The sequence below is a fragment of the Choloepus didactylus genome, chromosome 8 (assembly GCF_015220235.1).
Source record: "Choloepus didactylus isolate mChoDid1 chromosome 8, mChoDid1.pri, whole genome shotgun sequence".
In the NCBI taxonomy this organism is placed as follows: Eukaryota; Metazoa; Chordata; class Mammalia; order Pilosa; family Megalonychidae; genus Choloepus; species Choloepus didactylus.
The window spans coordinates 60,786,712-60,812,094 of NC_051314.1; the positions used below are offsets into that span (position 1 = coordinate 60,786,712).

At 35.5% G+C, this 25,383-nt stretch overlaps 1 protein-coding gene across 9 annotated transcripts in view; it reads right to left on the reverse strand.

The window, feature by feature from the left end:
* Positions 1 to 25,383, reverse strand: part of CNOT2 (CCR4-NOT transcription complex subunit 2) — a 132,151-nt gene that overhangs the window by 35,625 nt on the left and 71,143 nt on the right. For 6 of the 9 annotated variants that reach the window (XM_037846914.1, XM_037846906.1, XM_037846909.1 and 3 more), the window contains one exon: positions 6,469 to 6,591. In XM_037846914.1, the coding sequence (XP_037702842.1) occupies positions 6,469 to 6,579 (111 nt within the window). In that variant the 5' untranslated portion in view covers positions 6,580 to 6,591. Of the gene's footprint in view, positions 1 to 6,468; positions 6,592 to 22,962; positions 23,191 to 25,383 lie in introns of all 9 variants that reach the window. The other 3 variants (XM_037846912.1, XM_037846911.1, XM_037846910.1) reach the window with 3 other exon arrangements.

Here is a 25,383-nt window from a genome sequence, read left to right on the forward strand (position 1 = left end):
CAGGAAACAACTAGAAGAATTAGTAATATGATTCTAGTTATTACCCTGATCCACCAAAGAGCTCTTTATCCTCAATTTAATATACAGATTGTGAAAGAAATCAACAAATTAGGAATAAATGTATATTTAAAATTATTTTCATAGCTACTAGAATCAACTCAAAATCACGACCAAAAAACCCCAAAGACTTTTGCTTAAAAACATCATATTTGAAAATTTAATATGCAAATCTGGTTCCTGCTATCTCTCCTTAACCACAGAGAAGTTTTAAGTCTTCTACCTCTCTCATAATTCCTAACGCTGACCACTTCTCACAATCAACATCTCTAATGAATGTACATTCAATCACAAAGCACGATAATCAGTTTTGTCAAGAAATCACTTTCCATATAAGAATAAGCAGCTTCAAAATGCAACAAAATTTTATTAAATAAACTTCCCTAACCACAAAAGCTATTTTAAAAAGAAATAAATATTTAAGTTTTAAAACATTCTTTAAAAAGTCAATGTATAATATACTTAAAGGTAAGGTGATGACATAATTCCTAGCATGTTATTAATTACAGGACAAACACAACAAATGAAATATGACTTTCGACTTTACCTTAGGTACAAAGAAAAAGCAACAAAGGAAAAGGAAAAAAGTATGTGGTGTACCTGTACATACATGCACATGCACAGACTGTTCTAGATCTAGACAAAACTTGAAAAACTTTTCAAAATTAAAAGCAGAATGGTTTTAAAAAGTGAAATCAGAATGAAACCTAAAAACAAGCACAAAAAGACTATGAGAAAATAATAAATGCATTAAAAAGACCAAAAGAGGAGAGGGGCAGGGGAAAGGACAGGCAGAAGAATAAGTCACTGGACCTGGTAGCTAATACATTAGTTAATTAAGAAATGAGTTTACTAGGTATTTTAAGAAATTATGATTAAAATATTCTTCAGTTGTCAAAAAGAACATTTTAAAAAATAGTGTAATAAATGTTGAAATGTTCAATGTAATTATTTCCTTAGTACTGAACTCAATATTCTTTCAAATTTTTTACTAAAAATGGCAACCGACTCTTTTATATTATATTGCCTGAAATTCAGATGAGTCAAAATACTAACTTGTAAAAAGGTATATACTTGGTCCAAGTAATGTTCACATTTTAAAGAATTTTAATATGCACCGCTAAACTGTTTTCTACAAACTGTGTATTATTAATTTACATTTTCATAGCAGTCAGTCAATGCTCTCTCACAGACGCTAGCTAGTCGCATTCACTTAAAAAAAAAAAAATCCTTGCTAATTTGATAGGATTAAATGGTACTTTCTTGATGTTTGGATTATTATTATTGAGATTAACATTTTGTAATTATTTATTTAATTCCAATTTCTTCAGTGCATTTAAATTTAACTCAAGTTATCGCCATCATTCAAAAATTGATACTTAATACATTAATGTTTTCTATTTAAAGCTTTTAAAAGAAGAGTTTTGAGGTGATCCTATTATCTGTAAATAATGATAATTTTGTTATTTTTCATTATCAACTCCATTCTCTCCTTCCCTTTAATAAACACTCAGAAGAGTCTAATAGCTCCTAAGCATTGTTATAGGTTCTAAGAATATAGCAGTAAACTAAATAAGCAAAGACACTACCCCTGTTAAGCTTAAATTTTAGTGGAGTACACAGGACAATAAACAACTTAATACATATGCATTTTCAGATAGAGATAGATGCTATGATTTTTTAAAAGCAGAGGAAGAATTTAGAGGATAGAGTATAGTGCTGATAGTATATACATGGCTATTTAGGAAGAGTGGCCATAGGGAAGGCTTCACTGACAAAGCTATTTTAGCAGAGACCTGGATGCAGTGTGAGAGAGAAACATTTGAAGATCTTAAGAAATAAAGTGGTGTGGTCCTGAGATAAAAATGAATTTGAGGATTTGGAGAATTAGCACGCATGACTCTGCTATATAGTTAAATACTAAAAATGATGGTGATAAAAGGTTCCTGATTATATATCAGATTTCAACTTCATTATTGTTGGCCTGAGAGGAAACCTTGTTGCCATAACTCCTGTGGTCTAACATAATGAAGTACAAAAGCCAGACATGGGTTCAAAATGTTTGTTGTTTGTTAGAATAAGGAAGACTTTTTTTTTTTACTTTTAAAAAATAAAGAAAAGATGTCACATTTTATTATGTATCTTTTCAGCGTATATTAAGAGGTTCCCAGAAAACCTTTGTGCTTCTGAAATTATGATTAAAAATCAACAAACAAGTGCATATTCAAATTACAAGACTAGTAAATTATGTTAGTAATTAAAATGCAAATACCTAAAACAACCTCTGAAAGTTGGTCAGAATATGCTACCTCCAAAGATTGTCTATTACACGTTTATATAAATGCTTCCCATTTTCTGGACGTTTTCACAAATTTAACACTGGATTAAGGCTTCCAAAATGGAAGTAATTACATTAAAAAAGAAAACCAGTCCATCCCTGCCTATGATTTATTTAATCTTGTGAAAACATTTAAGTAACATATCTGTGATATTTATAAAACTTTTATACTCCAAAATACCAAATACGGCTTGCTACACAAAGACACATAAATGTACGCGCACATCTTGAAATAAAAGGCATTTGAAAATAAGGAGTAGCTCTAACAAACTTCTACCTAGCAATTTAACTAACACAGAACCCTATAAAGAACAGTTTCTCAATTTTTTTCTACAGCCATGTATATGATAAAGAAACAGGTACATTTTTATGCTGTATGGTAAATCTGGGTAAATCAGGATACTGGTTTTAAAGAAACTAGTTTAATCTATTATCTAAACATCATAAAACATATTAAATGAATTATAGTAGGAAGGGATATTAATTCAAAAGTTTACTGCTTTCTCTCAGAATAAATATTAACACATAATAGCTATTATTAAGGCCTCATTGATAGTTGTCTTCAAGATTCACTCAACCACTGGTCAGTTCTCCTTTACAGCAAATTACAATTTAAAACTATTTTCTCACTTTTCTCAGAGGGGGAAAAGTTACTTTTATTTTAGGCAATGTTTAAAAATTTTTCCTTTTAAAGGTTTTATAAAGGACAAAAATAGTCATTATTTGCAGAAGACATACTTTATTACCTAAAAAACCCAAGAGAATCAAATGGAAAATAATGTTGCTATTATTCACATTAATAGCTTACATTTATTGAATATTTACTATCTGTCCGTCTAAAAGTTTTACACATAGTTAATCATTTATCCATTCAATCCTTACAATCACCTATGAGTCATACTATTATCCTTATCTGAGGAAGAGAAAAAACTGAAAACAGAGACCGAGTATCCTTGCCATGGACATACAGATAGTATTTCACACTGCTGGAATATGAACTCAGATACTAAGATTTTCTTTTATTAAGAACTAATAAAAGAATTAGGCAAAAAACTTAGCTATAAAATAACCCCTCCCCAGAAACTATTTTATATATCAGTCAAAAACCAATCTGAAAAATCAATACAAATGGCAACTAAAACTCTACTTATTAAAAGGCATAAAGCACAAAAGGAATAAAAGACATTCTTCCGAAAGGAAGTCAACATTGATATAAATGTGCAACAGTCGAAAACATTTTTAAAGAATAATGTGGAAGATCTTATCCAAGATTTTAATGGTCTATAAAGCTACTGTAATTTGAACTATATTGTTGTTTTGACATAAAATCAGTACATATGGTACAAAACCTTTTAGAAACAGGCCCAAAAATAGATCAGCAACTAGTATATATTAAGGGAGATAATTAGTCATGAATAAAGGATGTAACTCAAGGGTGGACAAACTATGGCCCTCAAACCAAATCCAGCCCACCACTTCATTTTGTAGGGAGTGTGACCAAGAATGTTTTTCACACTTTAAATGGTTAATACCCTTGATTTTGCCTCTTGGCCCACAAAGCCTAAAATATTTACTATCTGGCCTTTTAGGGGAAAGTTGTCTGATCCCTGGTCCAGCTTATAAGTGTTAGAGGGACAACTGGATAACCTCAGAGGGGGGAAAATTCTGGCACCATATGATTCTCACCTTAAACCAAAATATATTATAATGGATGTAAGTTATGGAACATAACAACATAACAACATCAAAGTACTAGAAGAAAACACAGGTAAAACATTAAATAATCCATAGTTGGAAAAGGTCTTTCTAAGCATGATCTCAAAAATAGAAACCATAAATCCACTGGATCCCATTCAGTACAAATTATAAATATATGTATATTGCAAATACCATAAACCAAATTGAAGGTGAAAAACTGGGAAAATATTTTTAACAAATGACAACTTCACTAACAAACAAGACTCATCATCTCAATAGAGAAACAGAAAATGGTACAAAAATAGGTTATCCCCAAAGGAGGCAATACAAATGGCCAAGATACATATGTAAAAGACTATCACTGTGTGTTTAAAATTAGTGGTTTATATACACACACACCCCACACTAAAACAATAAACTTATTTTGTCTATTGGCAAAGACTTAGAGGTCAATATTCTCAATAGGATGGAAAGTGCTGATGAGAGTAAAAATTGATACTGGTTCAAATTTTCTAAAGGAAAATATGTCAATATAGATCAGATGACTTAAATATTAATTTTTTTCTCCCCAATCTATACTTACTAAAATTTGTGTTTTTCCATTGTATTATTTTACAAGGAAAAAAAAAGTTATTAGCAGCAGCAGCATAACTTATGAGGTAGCCACTATATTATTAATCTTCTTTTATAGATGAGGATACTAAGGCTTGCAGAAGTTCCTGCAAAGCCAGGACTCAAAACATAACTGTATTTCTTTAGAGTCCAAATTCTTAATTCCTGTGCCATATTATCTTCTTAGTTTATTTAAGGGAAGGGAGGTTGTGGAGAAAACACATTTCTACTTATTTCTGTGACAAATAACTAGACTGGAATAGTAACCAACACATGTGAGTATATATAATTCTGATCTTAAAAAAGAAACCTCAAACATATATTTCTTTCTGCTTTCTAGAAGACAGACTACAACTGTCATTTATTCTCTGCATATACTTTATTCTAAATTTCATTTTGAAAGTTTCTTACTTGCCTAATTAGAATAAATGCTTTTCATCAATCAATAATATTCATCACCATTTTTCCATTAAACTTAATTAATTTTCATTATACGTACTTTCATATTTTTGCAATGGTGCTGTCAGAAAAACATCCCAAAATTCTTTACCTACAAGACCAACACTTACATACAGAAACCTATGTAAGAAATAATTCAATTATAATTGATGTTGAATGCTATAAGGGCAATAAGATAACAGCAAATAACTAGATGACATTTTTCCATGAGCTACCTGACTGAACACCAATTATATAGAAAACCTCGACACATAATTTGAAAAGAGCCCTAATAATGTATTTGATAATTTTTTGCCAAAATGATATAATTTTCAAATAGAAATAAAAGGGGGGGAGGACCACAGCAAAACCACAAATCCTAACTAAACCAAGATTACCCTAATTTGTGAAATTCTAAAGACACAGAAATTGATTTACTAATAATGAATTTTAAAGAAAATAAGAGCTTTGTTATCTCTTAGAACATTTTAAGTGCTTTAAACACCAGTAAGAATCTCAGAAAGTTAATAGCTAGAGTAGACTGTAGTATATAGAGAAGAATTAGGAACAGCAAAAGAATTAGGTTTGACACGGGGAAAAAGTTGGGCAGGTACAAAGTATAAACATGCACCTGGTGTGACTATGGTATATAGGGTAAAATTTAAAGTAGCTTACCGGAATTTGAAAATAATAACAACTAAATTTTTTAAAAAAATATTTTATAAATTACAACTTAAGACTTGGCTGTGTCCTAAGTTCTTTTATTCCAAATGCAATATTTAAATACCAGCTTTCAAAAGCACGTCTATCTACTCCCCTATATCATTTTCTATGTTTTGAATACAGTTCTTAAAAACTTTTTCTACTGCAGAATCCCTAATAGCTGAAAGAGGGGAGATGTTCTACTTGAGTCTAAGGTTTCAGCTAGAAGATCACACAAGGATAAAGATTTATTGAAGTTTTCATTATCTCTTTAAATTTGTGCAGGACCGCTTTCTATTCTGTATGTATGTTCGTTTTAAAATAAAAGTTACTCACCAAATTAAAAAAAAAAAAAAAAAATCAATGCTTCAGAGTTGTACCATGTTTAACCCCATGTCTGTGAATACTTTGTACTCCAATATTACCATATTTGAGAACCACAGGTATATTTATGTCTCTCCTCTTAGAATACAAGCTCCTAATTTTTGTATTCCTAGGGTCTAGCACTTTGCCTAAAACACCCACTAAACCAAAGACAGTACTCTGCAGTTAAAACGCTGCTTTTCAGAAACCTGAAACTGATAGACACTGCCAAGTAAACACAACAGAACTGATTAACTTACATCTTTTTCTGATCGATGTGGAAACATAGAAGACTGGCTGTAGTACATGTTTTCATCATGGTAGTCACTGTCGACCCCTTCTACAAACTTCTTTCTTGAAGCACCAAACATGCTGTTTGTCACCTAAACAAAAATATTATTTTTATCAAGAGTAATAGTTTGAGGCCACATCAAGATAAATAATTATCAGATCTGTGTTAATTTTTATTTGCCATTCTTCCTTTTCTAATTGATGTAGCTTATTTACAATACATGTGTCCTCCTCCTAATAGCACTTTTGTAGTTCAAAGTAAACTGAAATGCCCATGATATGACAGATTTGTAAGGATGTGATTACAAGGTGATTACCTCTACCGATAGGAACAATTTTGGGGAAAAGCTTCATATTAGACATCTGTCTTGTAGACTCATCATGACTAAAGGCATTTTCTTCTATTTTAAATAAGTAACGAACAATTTCCTTTACATTTCATTTCAAAATGAAATAATGTAGTCACTACAGTTTAGCAGTACCCATGGTGAGCTAATACAGATTTTAAAGGACAAATTTTAGGTGCAACTTTGTTGAAAGCACCACGCTATTTAATAATTGCTTTGTATCTTAAAATTTCCTGTTAAATTTGTAGGAAACGCAAATATTTAACTATCCCTCCTAAAAGTGCGAGAAAAATCTACTTAGATATGAACAACAGTCTGAGAACAGCTTAACCAGTGCTTTGCTATGTTTTTGGTTATTAATCCCTTGAGGTGTGAAATAAAGAAAGACATTTTTAAAAGACACTATTTAATTGACTGAATCATAGGCACTTAATCTCCCTTGGGCAGTGGAGTCCCTGGTAAATCTCCTGAAAGCTATTTTATAATTTTGAATGTAATTTTAGCAACCAGGATCCCACATGCCTATGTGCCAACCCCCTTGTCCCTAATAGAAGAAGAGTGTTTTTACTGAGTTAAATTTCAGAAAAGAAATAGAGGCAAAAAAAACCATTTTATAGTTTACAAATTAAGATTCATTACAAAATGAGATTTTAAGTTTGTTTTATAAAAGTTAAGGATACATTTACATTTCTCTTAATAATCCTTTTCTATTGTGCTTCAATTCTAACCAAAAATAAACATGGAAAAAATGATATGAAACTTAAAATAATTTATAAAATTCCTGGTGAAAACTAGGGGAACACATCAAATTTACATACACAAGTGAACTGAGTAGATACAAAATAAACACTTCATATGACAATGTTTGTATCATATTATCACTAAAATCAATTATAGATTCCTAAAATTTTACAACTGAAAGTAATTGTATAGAATAAAAAACTTCATATATAATACCACACAGAGGTTTCCCTGTTTTGAAAGCAAAATTAACCTATGAAATGTCTGAAACAAGGAAAACACAAAACATTCTTCTTCCATCAATACCATTCCTAATGTGTACTCTGTGTGTTTATGTGCATGTATTTGCATATGTGTGTGAATGTGAGAGAGGAAGAGAGAATATACAGAAAACTTCATTTTTATTTTGGGCGCTTCAACACTGAAATTATTAATTTACACATCACTGAGTATATTAAATGATTAAAGCAAAGAAGAGTGGTAAGAGTGTAATATTCTGCTCCCCAAATTCAAATACCAGTTAGGGATGGGTGCCAGGATAACAAAAAGAATTCTTTGCTCCATTACAAAATTAAAAACAAAACAAAACAAAACAAAAACCTGACAGTACAGTAAGTTTCTCATAAAGCTGATTTTTTCTTCTACATTTTAAAATGCTGTCCTTTATTTCTTACAGAATGATGGAATGGGTTAGGAAGATATTTTAGAATAGCCAAGGAGGGTGAAACCAGGAGGATAATAATTTAGCTGGAAGTAAGGGAATTAAATTAACTAGGCAAAAGCATGAGTTAAGCAAAGAATGGTAGGAACTGAAGTCAGACACCATGGGGGTCAAATGACAGAGTTTTTTGCAGGCCTGAAAAGGACACTGTATTTTACTCTGCAGGGGATGGAAAGTCTATGAAGGGTTTGAGATGATGTAAGAGTGACATGATGACATATATTTTAAAAATATGATTTCTAAGCACTCTATGAAGAATAGAGACTACTGAGGAGACAAGACTGGAAGCAGGGAAAAGTGTTAAGAGGCTGGTACAGTAATTTAGGTGAGAGATGGTGGCTTGGAGTATGGTGGTAAGCGGTAGAGGTGGTAAGAAGTTGTTGGATAAAGGATATATTTTGAGGGAGAGCTGACAGAATTCCTTCTGGAAGACAGTAGATTTAGGATACCTAGAATTCAATGTTTCAATTAATTTCAAAGAAGATATACCAATACTATATTGTAATACTACAATGAAATTACTGGTTATACCATGCAAATTAAAGTCAATTTAGTATTTGGAAATACCTTTTCTCTCAACCTCATATCAGATGTTGTAATAAAGGACAAGAAAAGTTAGAAATTGAGATTTACCAAGAAAGAAAAATGACGTTTTATGCATGTACCAAAAGTAAATTTCTTCTGAACTCATGTAAAACATTTAATCAGGACATTTTATCTTTTGATTCCACAAGAAGTAATCAGCATTTAAAAACATATATATAGAGAGACAAGTTAGCTTACATTAAAGGTCTACATTGGCCTGATCCTCACCCCCACCCCCTACAAAAAAAAGAGGTGGCTTCAGAATGAAGTAGTAGTGAGAGGAGAATTAAGCTGAATTTTCCCAGTATACTTCTCTTTCATTATTTACTTTGGACTAGCTAATTCCTAGGATACGATAGTCTCAATATTTAAATACAATATTTCAAAGCCAAATGCAGGAAATCAGAATAATTACAGAAAGAGAATATACAAAACCCCAAACTTGAGATAATCTAACCAACAATTTCTGAGGGGACTGGTAAAGTGGCTCCTAATCCAGGTGAGATGAACGGCAATTAGAGAATAGAGGGAATAAGAGGCAAGGCAAACACCCAGTTTTTTTCAAATGGTCAGAGCAAGAAAACTAGGACATGTTATAAATGAGACTTGAAAATAAATAAATCTTCACACACATACACACACACACATATCAGGAAAATAATGTAATACATCTTACACAAATTTCCTTCAGTGAGGCCTATGGAAAGGAAATTACTCTGAAATCTTTTTTTTTGACTATAATGCTGACAAATGCTGGGCCTAGCATGGAATCTTGTTTCAAAGGAAATTGTAACGATTCTGAGGCAGAGCAGTTTTTTCCTGATAGCAAACAAATACAGGATGATTTCAAAATCTATCGCTAGTCTTATTGTTGTTGTTATTATTTTACTAGCAGTGTATTTTAAAGTGTTACTAGACATTCCTATCTTGGAAGTACAATTTCATAAACAAAGGCAGTAATTTAAAACTGACTTCCTGAGCTACTTTCTCCTTCTTTGTTCTGCACACCCAACAAATCCTATTTATTCTTCCTTCACAGTGGCTTTCACATCTCTTTGTTTTGGGGACACAAGGGAATATTTATCTTAGTCTGAGGAAAAAGAAGGAAGGGCTTTCAGATAAAAGAAGTAATTCTTGGGAAAAAAAAAAGAAGTAATGCTTGAACAAAGTCTTCAGAAAAGAGAGAAGTGTGTCAAGTAAGAGAGGGAAGCAAATTTTGGCATAAGAGACAGCATGTGTAAAATGTTCACAGTAAGAGAAAGCCCAGGAAACAAAACTTTCAAAATGGCTTCTACAGAAGGTGTCAAGAAGGAATGTAGTGAGGAAAAGTAGGCAGGGCTTCAAAGCAAGGTTAATCAAAGGGCAAGAGTAATAGGCAGGGAAACCAGGTAAGAAAATCTAGGTGATAAACTATGCCAGACTTTCTTCTTTATTGTGGTGCCACATCAGTAACTGCTACACTGATCTTGACACTCCTCTCACACTTCTTGTTAACTTCTCCTACCTAGAGGATACATAACAAAATTCCTGAGATTATGACCTTAATATGAATTTGCAGCAGTAATTATCTTAAAACCCAACACAAAACTTATTAAACCCCAGATTTTGTTTATTCACATTTATTCCTGTACATGTTAATCTCTGAAAAATGTCATCCAACTTCTGTATTTTTCAACAATGAAAACCCAAGCTTATCAAACTACCTATTTATTTGAAATCATCCATGTCTTTTCATCTTTATTGCCACCTCCTAGCAAAAGCCATGCCAATAGTCTACAGTCTCTAGTAATCCATTTTTATTCCCCTCGAATCTATTCTTCCACATCAACAAAAGTGATTTTTTTTAATCAAAAATTTCTTATTTTCATGGCTCTGCTGACTGAAACTCTTCAACAGCTCTCCCAAATTAATAATAAGGCTTAAAAGACCCCATGTAACCTCTCTGACCTCATCCTTCTCCTCAGGTTTCCAACCACCACTAAACTCTTGCCAAGCTTTCTGTTACTCAAACGCAACAAGCTCTTTCCTACCCTGGGGCTTTTGAAAACGTTCATCCCCCTACTTAGAATGTCCTTTCTCCCATTCTTCCTTCTTTGAAACTTTCACACTAACTTAGGACCCCTGTTTCACAGTCATTACTTTATCCTAAACGTAATTATAAAGTAACTTTTACTGAGCACTAACTAAATGCTAGTCAATGTTCCAAAACTTTAAAATGTATTTATTTATGTAATCCTCATGATAACTCCATGAGGTAGAAATGATCACTATCCCTATTTTGTAGATGAAAAAAACTAACAACTGGAGAAGTCAGGTAACTTGCCCAAGATTATACATCTGATAAAATGGCAGAGATGGGATGTGAACCCAGACAATGTGCTACAGGAGCTCAGTTTTTTTGTTTTTGTTTCACCATTACAGAAAACTGATTCTTAAAACACGACCTAACACCTATTGTCTGTCTTCCCAAACTGTAAGCATCAAGAAGGGAGAAGCAGTTAGGGGCAAAAGAGAATGAAGGGCCTTATTTCGTGGTGAACAATGCTAAGCAGGAGATGCTACAATCAAATATTTGCATGTGTCAAAACAATCATATTAGCAGAAGAATGAGAATGGAATGACTGTATGTGAGACAAAAATCATTCTCTACAAACTGATCATATCTCTATTAGAGAAAGTTACACTAATTTTAGAATAAGATTATGCATAAAAAAGAACACTAATGCACCAATTAAAAAGTAATTATTGAGGAGAAACTAAGATGGCGGCTAGGTGAAACAGCAAAAAAACACCTCCGTGAAAAACACTAGATAAAAACCAGAAAGTGACCCAGAATACCGGTTACAGCGATGCGCCAGCTGGATGAGATCTCCTAGTTCCAGAGGGGTTGTATACTTGGTGAAACCAGGAGTCTGCATTCTGAAACAAGTGAGTAAGCTGGCTGGAAGACCCACAGCCACGCGGCAGTCTGGGGAAGTCAGGGTTTGGTGTTTAGAGACCAACGGGCTCTTTTAAAAGAACTAAAAAAAAAAAACAAAAAAAGGGGAAAAACCCAGGAGTGGCTGCAGTTGCTATAGTGGGAACCACACAGTGAAACATGGGAGGAGGGGGCTGGACCAGCCTCTCGGTGTCTGGCCTGGAAGATAACCTGCTGCAGATACCCTCAGGGCTGGGGAAACGGAGAGGGGAGCCGGAACCAGCAAGAAACCCTGCACCTAGCAGCTGACTCCCCGGAGGGCTGGATAAACTCCTGCCTGGGGCCGTGCCCACAGCCCAGAGCCCCGCCAGTAGTCCCAGAGCTGGGAAGGAGGAACTGTGCAAGGAGGGGGGTGTTGAGACGCCTCGTTTGGCCATCTTTGCATCAGGCTGAAGGCACCCCTGCACGGCCCAGCGGCCCGGGGCTTCCTTGAGGGACAGCGTGCACTGGTGACGTAGCACGGCATTCTCTCGGCAGAGGCCCTGGAGGATCGTGGCTGGGAGGGGGGACCTGCTCGGAGAACCCAGGGACACTACACCAAGTCCGGTGGTTTGTGGGACAGTGAGAGAGAGAGTCTGGGGCCGAAATGAAACGAAGGCTTAGACTCTTGCAGCGGCCTTGAATCTCCTGGAACCTAGGGGATTTGAATATTAAAACTGTCCTTCCTCCCTGGCCATCCGTACACACGCCCCATATTCAGGGCGGACGGCTCCAGCAACACACCCAAACTGAGTTCTCCAACTGAACCCTGCAAGAATCATTTCCCTACACACTGTGGGGACAAGGTGGAGAACTGACTTGAGGGGTATAGGTGACTCACAGACGCCATCCGCTGGTTGGTTGGAGAAAGTGTAGGCCACCAAACTGTTTCTGAAAAATTAGATTGGTATTTTTTTTTTACAACTTGAAAGAACCCTATCAAGCAAAGCAAATGCCAAGAGACCAAAAACAACAGAAAATCTTCATGCATATGATAAAATCAGAAGATATGGAGAATCCAACTCCAAACACACAAATCAAGATATCTGAGGAGACACAGTACCTGGCACAATTAATCAAAGAACTACAATCGAGGAATGAAAACATGGCAAAGGATTTAAAGGGCATCAAGAAGACCATGACCCAGGATATAAGCGACATAAAGAAGACCCTAGAAGAGAATAAAGAAGACATTGCGAGAGTAAATAAAAAAAAATAGAAGATCTTATGGAAACAGAGGAAGCTGTTGGCCAAATTAAAAAGACTCTGGATATTCACAATACAAGACTAGAGGAAGCTGAACAACGTCTCAATGTCCTAGAAGTCCACAGAACCGAAAATGAAAGAACAAAGAAAGAACAGAGAAAACAATCGAAAAAATTGAAATGGATCTCAGGGATATGACAGATAAAATAAAACGTCCAAACTTAAGACTCATTGGTGTCCCAGAAGGGGAAGAGAAGGGTAAAGGTCTAGAAAGAGTATTAAGGAAATTGTTGGGGAAAACTTCCCCAACCTTACACACAATATAAATACACAAAGCATAAATGCCCAGCGAACTCCAAATAGAATAAATCCAAATAAACCCACTTCGAGACATATTCTGATCAGACTCTCAAATACCGAAGAAAAGGAGCAAGTTCTGAAAGCAGCAAGAGAAAAGCAATTCACCAAATACAAAGGAAACAACATAAGACTAAGTTGTGACTACTCAGCGTACACCATGGAGGCAAGAAGCAGTGGCATAACATATTTAAAATTCTGAGAGAGAAAAATTTCCAACCAAGAATGCTTTATCCAGCAAAACTCTCCTTCAAATTTGAGGGAGAGCTTAAATTTTTCACAGACAAACAAATGCTGAGAGACTTTGCCAAATAAAAGACCTGCCCTGCTTCAGATACTAAAGGGAGCCCTACCGACAGAGAAACAAGGAAAGGAGAAAGAGATATAGAGAATTTTACCAGACATAGATAGTACCTTACATCCCAAATCACCAGGACACTCATTTTTCTCTAGTGATCATGGATCTTTCTCCAGAAGGGATCATAAGCTGGGACATAAAACAAGCCTCAAGAAATTTAAAAAAAAAAAAAATTGAATATATTCAAAACACATTCTCCAATCACAATGGAATACAAATAGAAGTCAATAATTTTTGAACTGTAACTCCACTATTTACTTCCTCCGTGATATAAAATACACAAACTCTAATGACAAATCAGTGGTTTTGAACTCAATGTAAAATATGCAATTTTAGACAACTATATAAAGGTGGGGGAGTGCCATTGTATAGGAGCATAGTTTACGTGTCCTGTAAGTGAAGGTGGTATCAAGGAGGAGCAAGATTTTTATGGATTTAAGAGGTTAATTTTGAGTCCCACAGTAAACACAAAGAAATTATCAGAGAATATAACCATAGAGATGAAAAGCAGAGTATGGGTTGAGAGAGGTGGAGGAAGGGGCAATGGGGAGTTGAGAAATGAGTGTAGGGTTGCTGTTTGAGGTGAGGGGAAATTTCTATGAATGGATGGTGGGAAAGAGCATTACAATATTCTAAATGTGATTAATCCCACTAATGGAAGGCTAGGGAGGGGGTGGAATGGGAAGATTTAGGCTGTATATATGCTTCCACAACTGAACGACAACAACAACAAAGACAGTCTAAATAGATGACAATTGAATGCCAAGGATGAACTTGGATGGGATTGGAGGATGGAGGACAGGTGGCTCAAAGGGACACAGTTGAGACATAAGGTAAAGGAAATATAGAATGTAAGCTTTGTATCATTGTTGAATCTCTTGTACTTCTTAGCTGCACTTAATAGGATTGCACAAAAGAATGTTCTTGTTCATGGGAAGTGTATACGTGAATTATAGTGTATGTTCAAGGATGTGTGCAGCTAGCTCTCATATGTTCAGAAGACAGAGCAATAGATGATGGATGACAGATAGGGAGGGAGGGAGGGAAAGAAATAGCGATGTGACAGCATGCTGAAGTTGGTGGATTGAGCTATCGGGGAAGGGGGTCAGGGTATGACTGAATTCTGTGTATGGGGTTAGTATTGGTTTTTGCAACTGTTCCTATAACTGTGAATTTATTTCAAAAGAAAAAAAAAAAGTAATTATTATCCAAGGAGGACTTCAAGTGAGTAGAAATGTATGTTAAAAAAAACTATATACACCCTTGTTTCCATATTTCAAATGAACTAACATTTTTAAAGTTATCTCTAAATATAGTGAACATAATTTACTCCTTCAAGAAATTAGGATGATTATAACAAAACTCCAAATATCATTACAAAGCTACTGTTACAGCATTGTTGCATTAAATAGTATGATGCATCTAGAAAATGGGTTAAAACAAGAACAAATCCCTAACAGCAACCGTGTCTTATGGATTATCTCTGTAATGTAACGAGGAGTTTTTACCGTTAACATGTAGATATAGGTGTCCTATCATAAAACTATTTCACGATGTTAAAAATTATAAGGAGTTTTCACTGTTTCAGAGACACCAATTTTTCCCTTCTAGTTACAGAATTTGTACCCACTCACATTAGTGATAACTGTGGGTTATTACAGTGCCTGAAGAAAAACTGTTCCTTTTTAACTCCATTTTCTTAGTAGAGATTCTAGTAATTCACTCTGACTGCTAAACACTATATTTGACTTCTGTTTCCTCCCAATTCCATATTCAATATTAGCAAACACTCCATATACATACATGTACAAGTTCCCTCCTGTCAGTAAAGTAGGCTGAAACAAATGGATAAAAATCAGAGCCAATTACCATTAAAAGGCTTATCTGCCTTTATCAAGATGCAGTCACTCAACATTAGAAACCAATCATGAGGAGACTTGACATCTGCTGAAAAGAATCTGGTATTTTATTACCCTTTAGAGAAAAAACATGATAGGTCAAATCTCACCTGAGGGGCTGTCCAAATTCTATGGAACTAGAATATTCCTCTATCAAATATCATATTGTTACCAAGGAATTTTTGTTGTAGCATTATTTTTTATAACAGGATTTTGAGTTAGCTTTCCTGCTTCACATCTGCTATAAATGATACTAGTTTTATTACATTCATGAAAAAAACAATAAAAAGGGGCTTAAAGGAGAAAAGGACACACACACGAAAATTCTAGCATCTCAAAGAACAAGGATTTTAATCCCTGGAAACCTTCAGGAAAAGAACAAATGATCTATCTTCATATAAGAAATGTATGACTCCTGAAGTCTTCCTAGTTCTGTAATACTGTGCCTATGTGATATTTCTCATATGATAAAAACAGAATGAATAGACTATGAATCTGCTTAAAATAGATCTAATAAGAGCAATACTATCCCTTAATATGTGTCCCAAATCCATAACACTCTAAAGACCATTACCAAAAGACTACATGTTCCATATAGATCTTACCTATAATTGTTCCTACTAGTTCAACTCTGATCTACAAAGAGTATGTCAAACATACTTCAACATAAACAAATTCTGTTATTCTAAAATCTTAAAATATCCTGTACCAATTTCTTTATAGGTCCAGACTTGAATTATCAACACACAAACTTTGAAAAATAAGCATGGGAGGTGGGGCAAGATGGTGGCATAGGGAGGTGAGGACTTTAATTAGCCCTCTAGAGCAACTAGTAAATAGCCAGGAACAACCAGTAAATAGTCTGGAACAACTGTTGGGGGACATCTGTGACTGGACACACATCATACACCAGTCTGGAATTGGTGGAATGGCTGACACCGCAGCACAGAATGGGAAGTAAACCTCCCCAAACTACAGAGCTGGCACACCTCCCCCACTGGCACTGCAGATTGAGTTGGAACTTCCCTGTGGAAAACAGCAGCAGTCTACTGGGTGCAAGAGAAAGTAACTTAATAAAGCTCCAACTGCGGTTTTAATTAACAGCAGTCTACTAGGTACAAGGGAAAGTAACTCAATAAAGCTCTAATTGCAGTTTTAATTAACAAATTTGGACTACTGAATACAACCTAGGAGCACAGATAAACCAGGAGCAAGCAGGAAAGGAACGCTGAGGTCTCTATCTGCAAAGAGAAGATGGGAATGAAGAAAAAAATTAACTAAATAAAAACAGAGGCTTTTAGAGAAGGCTGAGCTAAGAATACTGGAAAATCGCTGAGTCCCAAGAAAAGGGGCACATAGAACCAGGTACCAACTTTGCTGATTGGTGAAACTGGGGGGCTGGGGATTGGCTCTGAAAAGGGGACTTCTTTCTGTTTTTTTTTTCTCATTCTAAGTAGCTCATTAGAGAAATCCTCAGGCATTTTCAATTGTCAGTACTGCCCAAGGCAAGGGTAGAATTAATAGAGACAAAGGAAGAAGTCAAATGTAGGGGATAATTCCCTAAAGGTCATATTTTCCCTAAGACAAAGGGGGGGTGGGCAGGGCCCAGCTCAAGTGGCAGCCCTCGATCAGAGAATTCAGACGCAAGGGCCTGGGAGGTGGGGATGGGGGGAACAAACAAACAGAAAACAGAAACAACTTAAGCTGGGCTTCTGACACCCTCAGCCCCTGGCCAAAACAGAGTCAGCTAAGAATTAAAGGCACCACACCTATTTGTATCAGTGGGGAGCTATGGGCTGACAAGCACCACCTGCTGGGCAGGATAGGAAAAAAACAGAGTCTAGAGTCTCACAAGAAAGTCTGACAACCTTCTGGGTCTCATCCTCAGGGAAACTTGATATTGATTACACTCTCCTCCTGAGACCTAGGACCATCTGGTCTGGGAAAATCTGACTGGGGTAATCAAGGAAAGAAGATGCCTAGATAACAAAATATTATGAGTCATACCAGGAAAAACGAAGATATGGCCCAGTCAAATGAACAAACTTATACACCTTAACTGAGATACAGGAGTTGAAACAACTAATTAAAGATGTTCAAACAAATCTTCTAAATCAAATCAACAAGCTGAAGGAAAATGTGGCAAAAGAGATGAATGATATAAAGAAGACATTGGGTGACCATAAAGAATTCATAAGCTTAAAAGTATAAACAGCAGAACTTACGGAAATGAAAGGCACAACAGAAGAGATGAAAAACACAATGGAGAACATACGACAGCAGATTTGAAGAGGCAGAAGAAAGGATTCATGAACTGGAGGACAGACATCTGAAATCCTACACACAAAAGAACAGATAGGGAAAAGCATGGAAAAATATGAGCAGGGGCTCAGGGAATTGAATGACAGCACGAAGCACATGAATGTATGTGTCATGCATGTCCCAGAAGGAGAAGAGAAGGGAAAAGGGGCAGAAGCAATAATGGAGGAAATAATCACTGAAAATTTCCCATCTCTTATGAAAGACATAAAATTACAGAATCAAGAAGTGTAGCATACCTCAAAGAGAATAGATCCAAAAAGACCTACTCCAAGATACTTAATAATCAGATTATCAAATGTCAAAGACAAAGAGAGAATCCTGAAAGCAGCAAGAGAAAAACAATCCATTACATACAGGGGAAGTTTGATAAGACTATGTGTGGATTTCTCAGTAGAAACCATGGAGGCAAGAAGGCAGTGGTATGATGTATTTAAGACACTTGAAGAGTAAAGCTGCCAACCAAGAATTATATATCCAGCAAAACTGTCCTTCAAAAATGAGGGAGAGTTTAAAATATTTTCAGACAAACAGTCTGAGAGAGGTTGTGAACAAGATACCTGCTCTACAAGAAATACTACAAAAGCACTACAGGCAGATAGGAAAACACAGGAGAGACAGGTTCGGAGAAGAGTGTAGAAATGAAGACTATCAGTAAGGGTAAAAAGAGTGAAAAAATAAAAATAAAATAAGACGTGACATATAAAATTCAAAAGACAAAATGGTAGACAGTAGACATTATGTTGAGTGAAATTAGCCAGAAACAAAAGGACAAATACTGTATGGTCTCACTAATATGAACTAACATTAATGAGTGAACTCTGAAAGTTAAAGCTGAGAACACAGGTTATCAGGAGATAGAAAGAGGGTAGAGAACAGGTATCTGATGCTGAAGGAGTACAGAATGTTCAACAGGATTGATTGTATAGATCCAGCACTAGATAGCACAATGCTGTGTGATGGTAGCACAGTACTGTACTCTGAATAAAGATGTGTCTGAGTATGGGTGAAAGGAAAAGAAAGGGGATAAAGACTGGGACTGTATTACAACTTAGTGAACCTAGAGTGGTCAATGCTGGTGATTAAGTGTACTAATATAAGAATGTTTTTACATGAGGAAGAACGAATGAATGTCAAAACTGCAAGGTGTTGAAAACTGGATGGTATAGGGGAAAAATACAATCAATGCAAACTAGAGTCTATAGTTAACAGTAGCACTGTAATATGCTTCCATTAATTGTAACAAAGGCAATATACCAAAGCTAAATGTCTATAAGAGGGGGATATAAGGGAGGCATTTGGAATTCTTGGTATTGTTGTTGTGTGACCTTTTCATTTTATTTTGTTATTTTTTGTTTCTTCTTTTTTAATTCTTCATTTTTTTCCCCCTCTTTCTCTTCCAATGCAGAATAAATGGAGATGTCCTTATATAGATTGTGGTGGTAAATGCATAACTCTGTGATTATACTGGGAATCACTGATTGTTTACTTAGGATGGACTGTATGGTGGGTGAATAAAACTGTTTAAAAAAAAAATAAAGAGGGATACAAGTGCTGGAGAAAATGTGGAGAGAGGGATGTACCTATTCCCTGTTGGTGGGTAAGTAGAATGGTGCAGCCCCTATGAAGGGCAATGTGATAGTTCTACAGGAAGTTAAGCATAGAACTGCCATATGGTCCTGCAACCCTGTTACTGGTTGTATACTTGGAGGAACTGAGAGTGGGGACACAAGTGGACATTTGCACACTGGTGTTTGCGGCGGCAGTATTCACAACTTGCAGTGGATGGAGGTGCCTTAAGGGTACATCAAATGATGGAACACTGAGTGGCGGCAAGAAGGAATGAAGGTGTGAGATATGCAACTAGGTGAATGGACCCTGAGGACAGTAGGTTGAGTGAAATAAGCCAGAAATGAAAAGACAAACATTATAATGCCTCACTAGTATGGACTAACAATGTGCAAATTCTGAGAATTGAATCTGGGAGCATGAGTTATCACAGCAAGACTTATGTAAAGGTTTTTAAGATTGTAAGCTCTTATAGCAGTCACATCTATTCATGAGTTGAACAGTTATTTCTAAATTCTGAGATGCTGAGCTGTTTGTGTGTGACCTGGTCAGTTCCTGGAGCTACGGGTGTCTGTGTGGTGCCTGGGACTCGGAGTCAGAGTTTCACAGCTGTGAGTGCCGGCACTGCCCCATGTAGCAATTGTTGAAGAGGCTGAAAAGGAGATCAGACTTCGATTGGAGATATGAACGAAACAGACTCGGTTGTGACTGGGGTAAATCAGACTAAAGGACAGAGATGACGATATTAGCTGTGTTTTAAAACTTTGGCTTCTGTGTGGGACCAACAGAAGAGATACTTATTTGGTGCAAAAATCTCTCTTTCCTGTAGTCCACTAACTAATTTAACTTATGTGATCAGTTTATTCAAACACCACAATTACATGGAACCTTGAACAGGGAGTGAGATATGGCTGGTTTGTACAGGTTAGTGTGAAGCCCTGATATATCCCAGAGTAATTTGGGCAGACAATAAAAAGTATTTGCAAAGCCCCCTTGAGGGACTGGGGAAAAACATGGAAACATTAAACATCCTCAGATGGGGAATTCCTGATTCTCTCACAAGCACTGGGGCTACAATTGCAGTAGGCCAAGCCTTCGATCCTGGGGCTTGCCCTTATGAAGCTTGTTAGTGCAAAGGAGAGGCTAAGCTTACTTATAATTGTGCCTGAGAGTCACCCAAGAGAAACTCTTTTGTTACTCAGATGCGGCCTCTCTCTCTAAGCCAACTCAGCAGGCAGACTCACTACTCTCCCCACTACATGGGACATGACTCCCAGGGGTGTAAATCTCCCTGGCAACATGGGATGTGACTCCCAGGCATCAGCCTGGACCTGGCATTGTAGGATTGAGAAAGCCTTCTGGAACAAAAGGGGGAAGAGAAATGAAACAAAATAAAATTTCAGTGGCTGAGAGATTTCAAATGGAGTCAAGAAGTCTTTCTGGAGATAACTGTTATGCATATTATAGATATCTCTTTTTAGTTTTTACTTTATTAGAATAACTAGAAGGAAATATCTGAAACTGTTTAACTGCAATCCAGTGGCCCTGAATCTTGAAGATGATTGTGTAACTACATAGCTTATATGATGTGACCACATGATTGTGAAAACCTTATGGTTCACACTCCCTTTACCCAGTGTATGAGCATATGAGTAGAAAAATGTGGACAAAAAGTAAATGAGTAATAGGGGGTAGGAGGGGTATGGGATGTTTTGGGTGTTCTTTTTTACTTTTATTTTTATTCTTATTTTTATTTTTTGGAGTAATGAAGATGTTCAAAAACTGATTATGGTGATGAATGCACAACTATATGATGATTCTGTGAATAACTGTACACTCTGGATGACTGTTATGGTATGTGAATATATTTCAATAGAATTGCATTTTAAAAAAAGCACATTCAAAGATTACCAATCCACAGGAACAAAAGATACGTGATCATATATACCAACTTAAAACAACCCACTAAAGTGAGAATTTGCAGACCTTAGGAGCAATAAGAAGTTAGAGTTGAGAACTTTACCTTTAAATATTAGGAGGCAAAATAATAAAATACAAATGGAAAGGTACAACACTAGAAAATCTCTACATTTAGGATACACAACAAATTATCTAAGCACAAAGGGAATATTTTAATGAGGGTGAATATTTGAAGTCGCTCCTAAAGAAAAAAGGAATAGGTCTAACAAAAACGGAGAGAGGAAGGTAACAGTAATAATACAGAGAAGAAACAACTTTCAGTGGAAGAAACTGGATCTATGATTTACTTTGCTGAGTCTTACTCGGCTTCCAGCAAACTAAAAAACTAAAAACAATTCTGTCTTTTGAGGACCTGTTGTGAGATGTAAGATACCAAACACTTGATATCCCAATCTCCTTAAGTGTGACACTTTCTCCGAAGAAACTTCAGCAATAACAGGCAACAGTAAAAGTCTATTTTTCCTGGGTATATTCTGAACATCTTGCTGTATGCAAAAGAATCTACAGACTACATGAATCTATATTACATGTGAAATATCTAGGAGGACTAAAGAAACAATTTCTGAAGGCTTTCTGAAAAGCAAGAGCTTCAGAAGTAGTAAACAAGATAGCAAAGACCAGGGCTACATTCCTCCGAAATTATTTCTAAAAATCATGCATTAACAAAAAAAAAAAAAATTGGTGGATCATGACTTTTGGTGCAAGGCAGAGAAGAGAAAATGCCAGGGATGTTGGCATCTTACACTTACACACACACACACGATTTGGTAAATTCATTCATTAATAAATACTTGCTGAACTATGTTATCAGACACTGTGCCTTCACTGCTTCTATACCGCCTTTCTGTTAACTTCACACTTAGAGACTAGTGGAGACCTCAAAGAAAAAGATCTTTGAAGAAGTTTCTATTCCTGTAAAGAATAAAAACCTAGCTATCTGCCTTAAACCTTGGGACAGAGAAGAACAGCATGCCTAAAACTAGTGAGTGGAAGGAAAAAAGAACTTGCCTCCTTCTGAGACTAAGTCATACCTGGCAAAATTATAATCTGTGGATCTATGCCTTTCCCAATTTATTTTCTTAGCTTTTTTCCTGAAAATGAGTTTGCTGGTCCTGCTGCACATGTAGAGAAAATGATGTTTTTTTTTAAATGTAATAAATGTTCCTTGCACTATAATATTAATGGTTTATTCAGTTTAAGATTTTTCCTGTTTCACATCTAACAAGAACTAAAAGTATTTCTTAGAACACTACACTTTTTATTTAATAATTTAAGAGACAGTTTTATAAGAAAAATAATTTATGAGAAACATCATTATATTTCTAAACTAAAAAATGACTCATTCGTAAAATGGCCCAACATCCACCCTCAAAATACTGACAACAGTACCATTTTTCTTCCCCAGCTTTTCCCATCACATACTTACCTGTGCAACTTCTTTCAACATTTGCTACTCTGGGGATTGGAAAGCTCAGAGCTGGAGGCTGAAGTGAAGAAGGAAAGGTTGGAGGGTGAGCCATGACACCAGCCCCACACTAGGAGCTCCCCTGAGATACTACAGCAGGGTTGACACCATAGCTCTGAAGTTCAAACTCCAGCAAACGATAAGAAAGGAGTCCAACCAGAACATGATAAACGATGGGATTCTTCTGCTCTTTGAAAAATAAGGAAATCATGCTATAAAGATCTGAATGTCCAGTTTCAACATTATGACTCCCTGTTCACCTCTCCACTATTCCCCAACCCCAGAATCATCTCAGACTGATTCAAAGTACTAATCCAAATAAAATATTTAAAAGGCAAAGCTGTCTATAACTTAACACACTTTTCTGGAAAAATACAGGGATAGCGCTTACCTGACCATCATGAAAAAGCCTAAGGCAGTGTGTTCAAGCACTCTGGCTATCTGCTCCTTAGGTATACTTCTTTTACTCTCCTGAGTATTCAACATTAAATCTAAGGCTCTAGTACATGTTAAGCCCATCAATCTTAAGAATTGAAAACTAGACTATATGGGTGTAAGTAAATCTCTAAAATTGGACCAGTGAAACTTTTTAAAACCAGGAATGATTTTCTGGTATATGTACACATATTAGGAGGAAATGCATTTCTGAAAACGTGTTCAAATCTAATTACAACAAATAAGGGCCCCAATTAAAATAATTCGGCACTTTTATCAAACTAGACGACAGAGAAAAAAATTATGTTTTTTTTTAAATCAATCTAATGTAGGATTTAAACAAAATATGTGATTTATTCACTTTTATAACAACGTGAATCCTTGTTTAATAGTATTAAAATATAAAAAAAGGGATTCAGACTTGACTATGTAAAACAGAATACCAAAACTAATAAAAACAGATGTCTATTTAGGTTATTTCAAGATAACTGTTTTATTCAATAGCAGATACTGTTGGAAGTGAAAAATATTTGAAAACCTTCAACTAAATACACAGAAGCATCTGAATACTGATTATGGTATATGAAGCAGTTAAAAATGAAATGTACTCCTTCAGCAAGCGAACACAGGACCTTTAAAACACTTTTAAACATTTTGCCATATAAATTAATTCAGTAAACATTCAGTGAGCAGCTACTATACAAAGTGCTAACTGTTAGATGTTATAATTTATACTCTCATGTACTTTATCCATTTGATGGTCAGGATAAAGGACCATCACAAATCAAAGGGAGAAAAGGCAAAAACATTTACAATGGCTTCGTGCACCATTTATATCGCCAATAAGGCCTTAGTGTCTTCATTATCTCTAATCTACCATTACTCCTTTCCGTCATTGTGTTCCTGCCACACTGGCCTCCTTGCTGTTCCTCAAACACATCATGTATACACTCCTTCTCCAGGTATCTGTGTACTTGTTGTACCCTCCAGGAATGCTCTTCCCCTAGATATCCACATGGCTTTCTACTTCATATACTTCAGGTATGGAGTCATCTTAGTAAGAACTTCTTGTCTATTCTATTTAAAATTCAACCTTCTCCCCCAATCCCCTGGCATTCTTTCTGCCACTTTCCTGCTTTATTTTTCTTCATAACTCAAATCACTATATCCTCATCTTACTCCATGAATGCTAAATGACCAAATCAGTACTTATAGTACATGCAAAAACTTTCTGAGCACAATTATATTTTTAAAAAATACAACTATGTAAAAAAACTAATGTTAAATATTATATTTCCGAAACATACATGAATAAAATTGTTTTATACCTTTTCACACCGAAATTGACAACCACTTCCAAAATACCTAATAGACTACCACAAATCTTCAGTGGTTAGAAAGCCACACTATGAGGAGTACCAGATAAAGATTTGGAGATTTTGAGTAATTTTTCTTCATTTACCAAATTTTTTCTCAAGTAAATGACTTTTATTTTTTTTAAAAGCTGTTTTGAGAATATTTCAGACTTAGAGTTTAATGTGCTGTCACAACACACATCTCTTTTTCTGTCACAAAATCCCCCTAAAAGAATTCCTAATTAGGGCCACTAGGCTGCATCGTAGTTCATGGGAATGGCATTCTTTGGTATTAGCTGTACAGTAAGTGCAATGTTTGAATAAATAACCTAATATAGTGGGCCTGATAAAAATAAGAACTAACATGTATAACCAAATGTATAACCAAATGAGAACTAACATGTATAACCAAATGAGAAGTACTGCTCTAAATATTTTATGTAGTATTACCTCACTTAATCATAACAAACCTATAAGACAGTTACTTTTACCTCATTATTTTCCAGATAAAGAAACTGAGGCACAGAGAGGCAGAGTCTCTAAAGGAGTTGGATCCAAGATGTTTCCCTATTACACTCATCATGGAGAATAC